An 8,720-nucleotide genomic window follows, 5' to 3' on the forward strand; every position below is an offset into this window, starting at 1 on the left:
GTTAATTAGTATTAATTAGTAGTGAACACACAAATAATATTGAAGAGTATTGGTCTGCATACACTCGTCAAATACTATGTCAATGAAAAGAACCTCAAAGAGGAGACTTAAGTCAAGTTGAATAAGGAATGATATGTACATAAGAGAATAACATGATCGAACAAAAAAATGTGATTCATATTGTCAAACACCAAAACACACAAAAAGAACGTGTCCAAACATTACTGGATCGTCCACTTCTCGTTATTAATTATGTTTCATTTTGCACAAACTATTTAATGTACCATTCAAGGGTAGACACTTCAGTATTATCTGTGTCCACTACTAATTAATAAAAATGTGATTATATCATGTATTTTTTACTTGAAATTAACATGATTACACCATCAATAATAATAAAAATAAATACTAATTTTTGTTTATAAATTTAACTTTTATGTTGTTGTAGGGTTTAATTTTTTATTTTCTTCATTCTTAAAAAAAATTTAAACTAAACATTTTTAATTTATTACTTTTTTATTTTTATTTTATAAAAACTTATTTCTTTATTCATTAATTATATTTCTAACTATTTTAAAAATTAAAAATATTTATCTTTTTTATGCATTCAATTTTTTTTAATTTATTATTATTATTATTTTACTTTTTGAAATGGTGTTAGACAGGGAAATAAAAACAAAAGGGTGCTAGATAGGGAAATAAATAGTGGTACAACAAAATCATGAAATAATAGAAATCAATTTTAAAGACAAAAAATAATTAGTTTCTATATTAATTAAATTAGAGAAAATTTTAAAAATTATATAAATTTTTAGTTTCTAAATTAGTTTCTATTATTGATAAATAATTTTTAAATTAATATTTAATTAACTACCAATTATTTACAGTTTTTTTATAAATAGAAGCAAATCGATTTTAATAGTTTAACATAAAATAATACGATACTGCAATAAAAAAAATCAAACAATACCTCAATTTTTCTTTATATAGATGTACACCAATATGTACGGCAACAAATACCTGAGATGTGTTTTTTCCCCTAATTTGAGGATAGCATTGTTATTTGATACACAACTTTTAACGCTAAACAGTGGGAAGTGGCGCAGAAAATATTTTTGCTGGTAAGTAGGCATGAAAATGATTATTCTTCTTATTATCATTTTGAATAAATATGAGTATATTAATTATAGCTTTCTAGAAGCAAGAAGGAAAAAGGGAAGCAAGATGAAGAAATTTCTAGCTGCTTAGACTTTAGGGGTAATAACTTAAATTCCAAATCATGGTAACTAGGAATCAACAAAACCTTAAACGACCCATGTGTTAAGTTTACACGAGTCAAAATCAAATAATGGAAAAACAAAAGTGAAATATTGTTGATTGAAGAATAAGAGGGTCAGAGTCAAGAAGTTGAAGCTGAAGCTGAGAGGGTCAGAGTCACAGAAGACAGCTTCAAGCATCGATTTCTTTGGAGTACATAAGAACAATACGCATATTGTAACTAAAACGCTTCCTATCATCTCACTCCACCACCTTCCCTTTCCACGCCACCAAATCAACCCAAGATACAAGCTTTTCAAACCCAACGTAGTGTTCTCCATGGATTCAGCACCAGCACCCCAGCTTGAGGAAATAAAGCAAGAGGGTGTCGATGGAGGGAGCAAGAAGAAGAAGAAGAGTAAAAAGAGTTCTTTTTTCCCCGGGTTTGGTTGTTTCAGAATCGAACATGATGTCTCCGGGGGAGGTTTTGATATTGAGGTTGTTGATGAGTCTGGTCAGCGTCCCACCCCCACCCACTTGATCATAATGGTTAATGGTCTCGTTGGCAGGTTTGCCTAACTACTGTTACTTTTAACTTTGAATCTTCTCTACACTGTTTATCATTTGCTTCAAGTATGTACCATAGCGTTTATGTTGTGTGATCTATTTGATTAGCCTTTCAGTCAAGTGATGTAGCAATCTTTGATGCAGTGCTCAGAATTGGAAATTTGCCGCAAAGCAGTTTCTGAAAAGGTATCCAGAAGATGCTGTTGTACATTGTAAGTTCGCACAAACACAATTCTGATTGCCTCCTCTGTCTGTTTAAACAAAATCATCTTTCTGATGTGTGGTAGCATTGAGTCAGTGCAGTGTTAAAAAAATGAAAGACTTGATAAAAAAAATCATGGTGTGAAAATTACAAATTTAACTAATCAGAGAAAAATGTTGTGTGGTTGGTTTTATTTAAATCATACTGTAGTGTGAACTAACCCCACATAGGAGATAATGGGTGTCGGCTGAAGTTTATCATGAAATGTTTGTGAAAATTGTTTCTTATTGCCTGCAAAGTGGAAGCAACCTTCATCCCCTGATGTTTTTTAAATGGGCTAAAGAAAGTGAAGCAGTTTCAATTATCTTCATTCTAAATTTCTATTCTCTATTGCACTCTTTCACAGCAAAATTGGGTTTTCCACCATTTAATGGAATGCATAACCATTGTGCAATGCAGGCAGTGAACGCAATTCTTCAATGTTGACATTTGATGGGGTTGATGTAATGGGAGATAGACTAGCAGAGGAGGTGTGTTATGGCTTTGACATTCATTTGTTTGATCTTTGTAATCATTTACACCACACGTAGTTAATTAGTTTTGCCCTTCAATATTCAATTGAGTTCAAGTCTCTGGCAACAAACCCAGAAAAATAAAACATATTTGTTTTCTTCTCTTTTCTCAGGTTATATCAGTTATAAAACGTCACCCAAGTGTTCAGAAAATTTCATTTGTAGGTCACTCTTTAGGAGGCTTGGTGGCAAGATATGCAATAGCCAGGCTTTATGGGAGAGACATATCTGTTGAACTTTCTCTGGGGAATGGACATTGTGAAAGACATGTTTCAGATCAAGAATGTCATGATAGAAAATATGAAGGAAAAATTGCAGGACTAGAGCCCATAAATTTCATTACATCTGCAACGCCACACCTTGGTTCTAGAGGTCATAAACAGGTTATTCTTTGGTAGCTTTAGCCTTTGCTATACTTTGTTTCTGAAACGTAAGTGGCTCACTACATGAGTTGATAATGACTTAGTTTTTGGAATTATGCATGATTCAGGTTCCTATGTTCTGTGGATTTTACTCTCTGGAGAAAGCAGTGTCTCGTGTTGCTGGGGTTTTTGGTAAAACGGGAAAACATCTATTTTTAAAAGATGGTGACAATGGGAAACCCCCTCTTCTTCTCCAGATGGTGCGTGACTCCGAAGACATTAAATTCTTGTAAGAATTTATGGTTTGGTTTGTTTGATTTTTTTTGTTTACTTTTCTGAGTCAATAACAAATAACATCCCACGCCTCTTCTCTATAGGTCTGCTTTACGCTCCTTCAAACGCCGCGTTGCCTATGCAAATGTTCGTTATGACCGTATCCTTGTCTTTTAGTCATAAGCCAAGATGAATTTGAAGTCTTAATCTGTCAATTTAGTTCTTGATTTTGATGCCAATCAATCAATTTAATTTTGTCTGATTCCGAATTTAAACTAACAAAAAATGCTATTAAATTGACGTGAATTAATGTTTAACTCCACAAATTATTTACATGAACAACTTGACTCTTTAAATAGAGCTTGTTGGATGGAGTACATCATCTATCAGGCGTAGAAAGGAACTCCCGAAGGTAATCATCAAGATTCTTCAATATAATATTATTGATCTAATAATATAATTTGTGTAAACTGTGTCTTTGTCTAACGTGTTTTTTTGTTCAGCGCCGGCATCTTTCAAGACATGAAAAGTACCCGCATATTGTTTATGTAGAGACAGCAAAATCTAGTTGTGTCGCTGAGGAAGTTCCTGCTGAAGCTGAATCCAAACTGAGTAGTGCATCCAGTAAACTTGATTCCGAAGGTATTTCACTTTCAAGTTTTTCAACTGATGAGGTTTATTTTCTATTGTATATAATCTGCTGATGTCTAAATATTTTTGGCATATATACCTACTATGATAAACATGACAAGTTCTTGTCTGTTGTGGTCCGAGGTGGCTGGAGCTTGGATATTAAAACTCAAAAGATGACCATTTTTGGACTTTTGTGATGACCCATGAAAGCGAAAATGAAAAATATAAATCAAAGTTGCTGTCTTTTGCTTTAAGGAGACATGTTGACTTTGTTTGAAGTTAATGATTCGTCTTATAGTATGGGATTTGGTGGAGTGACATCCTGACACTAATTGTCTTCCCTTGTGAAGGGGGGCAGTTAGATGTGAAAAACATTTTTTAACAAGCGAATCAGATCTTTATATGATACATACCATGATGCGGTTAGGTAAAAGGAGGAAATTTCAAAGAAAAAAAGATTTGTGTTAGCACGAGTCAAAAGATCACTACTTACTATAACTGTGGCACTCTGAGATGTAATTTTTTTTAAAAATTATTAAGTAGTTGAAGATCATGGCTGTCATCACTAATCCAAACATTACATAAATTAAAACTTAGCGACCATAGACACGTGAATACATCATGGTTTTCCATTACTTAATTTTTGTACTGAGTACTTAAATCAACCAAGAATCTGCTGGAATGGTTAAGAACCTTGAGAACCAATCCTGAATGTTGCTTTTGAAATTACTTACTTGTTTCTGCCAAATCGGATTGAACATAAAGATATGATGCTTTATATTATGAATCATAACTAAAATGGTGTACAAATTAACGACCCTTGTAGAGGAAATGATCAGAAGCTTGACAGCAATGAGCTGGGACAGAATTGATGTCAGCTTCAGTGGCAGTAGGCAGAAATATCTGGCACATAGCACCATTCAGGCAAGTTTCTGCTATTTGAAACACATAATGTAGGAACAGAAATACTTTTCCAATCTTAACACCAGGCAGGACCATGATGGGGTCTTCAATGTCTCATATTTTATGGTTTGAAAATCATAGTGATGATAGCCTGGTACATTACTCCTTGTTTTAAGTATTAACAATGCTCTCTGTATGGTTGGAATTTGTTCCATATCCAGGTGAATACTTACTGTATGAATTCCGATGGAGCAGACGTGATTCAACATATGGTTGACAGTTTTCAGATATAGTTTCCCATATTGCCACATTCTAACAGACAAGGCGATGCAATTTTTGGTAAGATGGAGAGGGCTTCATCATTTTTTTGCACTGAAGTTGAAAGAATACAGACAAAGAAGGTTTAGAGAAAAAAAGAATAAGCAAGATACATTGATGAAGAATAGAATGGGGATTATAATTTGTACCCTGAAGGTTCTTTGACTGCAATGTATATGAAATCATTTGGAATGAGAATACCCAACATAAAGTTTAAAAATTGCATTATTTCAAATTTCAATTATATCTTTAAAACAAATACAGTACTCTTAAAATATTGTTTACAATAGCCTAACTCTTGTTTCTGCCAAAATTATTTCAAAATCAAATTACTTAAATTTTATTAGAAAAGTAAGCAACTGTTGAATTAGCAGTGATGAATAAGCCCAACCGGCCCACACTCTGTATATTGGACAAATTAGATTTTTGCGTTTAATTTTTCACAAAGAAATAAGACAGGAAGATTCGATTACAAAATTCAAGGACCCAATTTCAGAAACTTGATTAAAATTTGCAAAATAGTCAGATAAAAAGTAATTTAACAATTTAACTTAAAAATGAAATAGAATTAGTTATGAAAAAGTGTTGTGAAAGTAGCAATACTAAGAATAAGAATAAACATTGCATGAAATAACAAGGCAATAGAAAGAGTTTTTAACGCCCAGAAGTTGGCATTACAGCAGAATACTAAGAAAACCAATGAAGTATTAACAAAACCTATTCCCAGGTTATGTGTATTTTGGTTTTGTCTCGTATTTTGGTATTGGAAAGTTTGGTGTGTGTGAGGTTGGCATGGCCATTACTCCAAGTCTGAATGGTGCCCTCAGTTCGAGAATTTGTCCCCATATGACAGAGGTTGGATTTTTGAGGCTCAGTGAACGATGCAGCGTGTGTGTGTCTGTCCGAGTGGTGAGGTCCTTTCCTTCTCGCAAAGTCCAATATCTATAATACACCTTTTGCAGTGTGTTTTTATGAATTGATGGGGAAATAATAAGGGTAATAAAAGAGGTGAGAGTGAGTGATTTTGCCTTTGTATTGTGGGGGTGGCATTCAATATCTGACCCACGTTTGGGACACCTTTTTCAGAATTTCAGCTGCACTGCCTTCTCTACTGCCACATATCCCTCCTTTCTCTCACTCTCTCTCTTTGTCACACTGTTCTTTTCCACCATCATTTTTCTTCTATCAAGCTGTTACTAGTATTTAGTTACACTCAAAACAAATTACTGAAGCCTTTCTTCTGCAGTCTCTTTCCCCTGATGAGAAGATGGGGTTAACTCAAGTCTATGTCTCCTGCCACAACTATAGACAAACCTTCCTATGCCTCATTCTCTTTGCTATTCTATTCACGGCCAAAGGTTATCCCGTTTCTATTCTCTCATCTCATTCTTTCTTCTTCCTCTTTTTATCTAACTTTGCTTATTTCAATGTGTATATATGCATGCAGCAAGAGTAATTTCTTCCAATCTTATACATGCTGCCCAGGTACAAAACCATAACTGAATTCTCTACTTCTGTATGTTCCAATGTGTTGGTATTTATTGACTTGAGAGTACTTGAGTGTACATATGCAGAAGGACATGAAAAAGCGGGAACCCATGATGGTGGCAAAATCTCAGATAGGGTCTAGGCCTCCCAAGTGTGAAAGAAGATGCAGTACTTGTGAGCACTGTGAAGCAGTTCAAGTCCCAGTTGTACCTCAAATTCAAACTCATAGAAGTCATTATTCATCAGCAAGAGCAACAACCATAGTTGTTTCTTACTCATCAAGAGGTGACGACCTTTCAAATTACAAACCAATGAGCTGGAAATGCAAGTGTGGGAACTACCTTTTCAATCCATGATCTAAAGGGGGAACTTGCATCCATATTTGCTTTGGAATCAAAAATTCAAAAATGTGTATGATTTTAATTATTTATGTATACCAATTCCTCTTCATGCTTCCCCACCTTGTATATTGTAGATATTTGGCAATTATAGTCCATACTTTGTCTTCTTTTTGCTTAAATCACTTTTCTTTGTCACATCTACTTGTTTTTCTTTCTTCTTCTTAGAATGAAAAGCTAGTGTAATGTAATGGTTTACTTTTTCTACTGATACATTGGCAGCATATGGTATAAGCCTCTGGGTATATCTTCTACCTGCACGTATATACTTTCCTTTTATGTTGCCATAGAATGGAAAAAATGAGATGTTAAGAGAGAATGCATGGTGGGGTTGGTGATGTCTTGGTAGATCCATTGCAAAAACTAGATAAGAAGATGAGAAGGGGAAGAGAAGTAGTGTGTCAGAGGGTCTTGTTTTCGTATGCTACAAGATTAAGATATTTCAGCATCAGAATTCAGAGAGGGTGAGCTAATGCCAGCCACCTCGAAGGGATAGAAACATCCATCAATGCATAACACACATCCATAAACGTGCCAACCTAGGGATCTCACTTATTAGCATAGTAGTAGTATTTTTTTCCCTTTCAGTTTTAGTTTAGCTGACACAAATATTTCAGTGATGAAATAAAATTGTGAAGCCTCGTGCAGTGCAGGTGTGTGTGTATGGTGCATTAATTAAGTGTTAACTGAGTGTTGGGAGTGAGGAGTTTTTTCAGGAGAGAAAAAGGTAGTAATGAAAGTGTGATTTGGTCCATTGAATTGAAGAAGGTGCAGTTATGTGGTTCAGGGGAACACAACATTGATGGAGGAGAAGGATTGGGTGAATTTTTGTGAGTGAGTTGCATTCATTCATCAGTCATTTACTTGGTTTGGTTATCTCTTTTGTGCAGATACTGTAGCCTGGTATTTAATGAGAGTCTAATTGCTGCTTCCACTGTACCTTTTATGACATTTTCACCATCGTCATCACTACTTCATCAATTCAAACTTCAAACAAAACAACCCTAATCGTATCATCCAATCAAAATTTGTCACCATTTCTAACACATTACTGTTACTATCTAGGAGTATGCTAAAACTATCGATTAAACAAATCAATACATGACATAACTATGTTCAAATTATAACACAAATTATGTGGAACTGCGTCCATCACTTTTTCTTTAACTTTTCATCCTTAATTTTGTAAATACTTTATACTTTATTGATTATTTTTAAGTTTAATTGAACCTTAAGTCTAACATATATTTGTTTAAAGTTTCATTAATAAATAATTGAAGTATAAATATTAAATGTGTAAATATACTTAAAATTAAGTATTGAATCAAAATTACAGGTTCTTAAAATCTATAACTAAAATCACAAAAAATAAAGTATTAAAAAATAAATAAAAATTATAATTTGTCCACTCATCTTCTTGGTCGTTGGGTAACTGGCATAGCAGAAGTGTATGCAAAATATTTTGAGTCTTAATAAAAGAGAAACATAAAAAATATTTTTCTTTGCATGAAAAGAAATTAAAAAAAGAGAGAAAAAATTAACCCAATTAGTTGGTGAAGTGGTGTCCTCAAATGCCCTTGTGTGTCAGAAAAAATAATAACTTTTACCAATAAAATTCTTAACTTTCTTCTTCTAAAAAGGATATCTTCAGTTCCAATTCAATGTTTTTTTTTCTCTTCTTATTTTCTTTCTTTGTAAGAATTAAGAAACAAAAAGTACATGTAAGAAATAAGGATTTCAATATATT

At 33.5% G+C, this 8,720-nt stretch overlaps 1 protein-coding gene and 1 long non-coding RNA gene across 2 annotated transcripts; both read left to right on the forward strand.

The window, feature by feature from the left end:
• The first annotated feature begins 1,198 nt into the window (after positions 1 to 1,198).
• On the forward strand, positions 1,199 to 5,307 carry LOC137821827 (uncharacterized). The gene is made up of 10 exons (XM_068626592.1): positions 1,199 to 1,826; positions 1,969 to 2,036; positions 2,486 to 2,556; positions 2,712 to 2,981; positions 3,089 to 3,249; positions 3,338 to 3,393; positions 3,593 to 3,645; positions 3,737 to 3,875; positions 4,693 to 4,790; positions 4,991 to 5,307. Exons 1-10 carry the CDS (start codon positions 1,597 to 1,599, stop codon positions 5,060 to 5,062), a joined length of 1,218 nt encoding a protein of 405 aa, XP_068482693.1. The 5' UTR covers positions 1,199 to 1,596; the 3' UTR covers positions 5,063 to 5,307.
• Positions 5,308 to 6,307: 1,000 nt separating this feature from the next.
• LOC137821828 (uncharacterized) lies at positions 6,308 to 7,098 on the forward strand. Its single transcript, XR_011082882.1, has 3 exons — positions 6,308 to 6,445; positions 6,535 to 6,572; positions 6,662 to 7,098. It is a non-coding gene; the product is annotated as an uncharacterized lncRNA (long non-coding RNA).
• Positions 7,099 to 8,720: the final 1,622 nt, after the last annotated feature.

This window comes from Phaseolus vulgaris, chromosome 9 (genome assembly GCF_000499845.2).
Source record: "Phaseolus vulgaris cultivar G19833 chromosome 9, P. vulgaris v2.0, whole genome shotgun sequence".
Classification (NCBI taxonomy): Eukaryota; Viridiplantae; Streptophyta; class Magnoliopsida; order Fabales; family Fabaceae; genus Phaseolus; species Phaseolus vulgaris.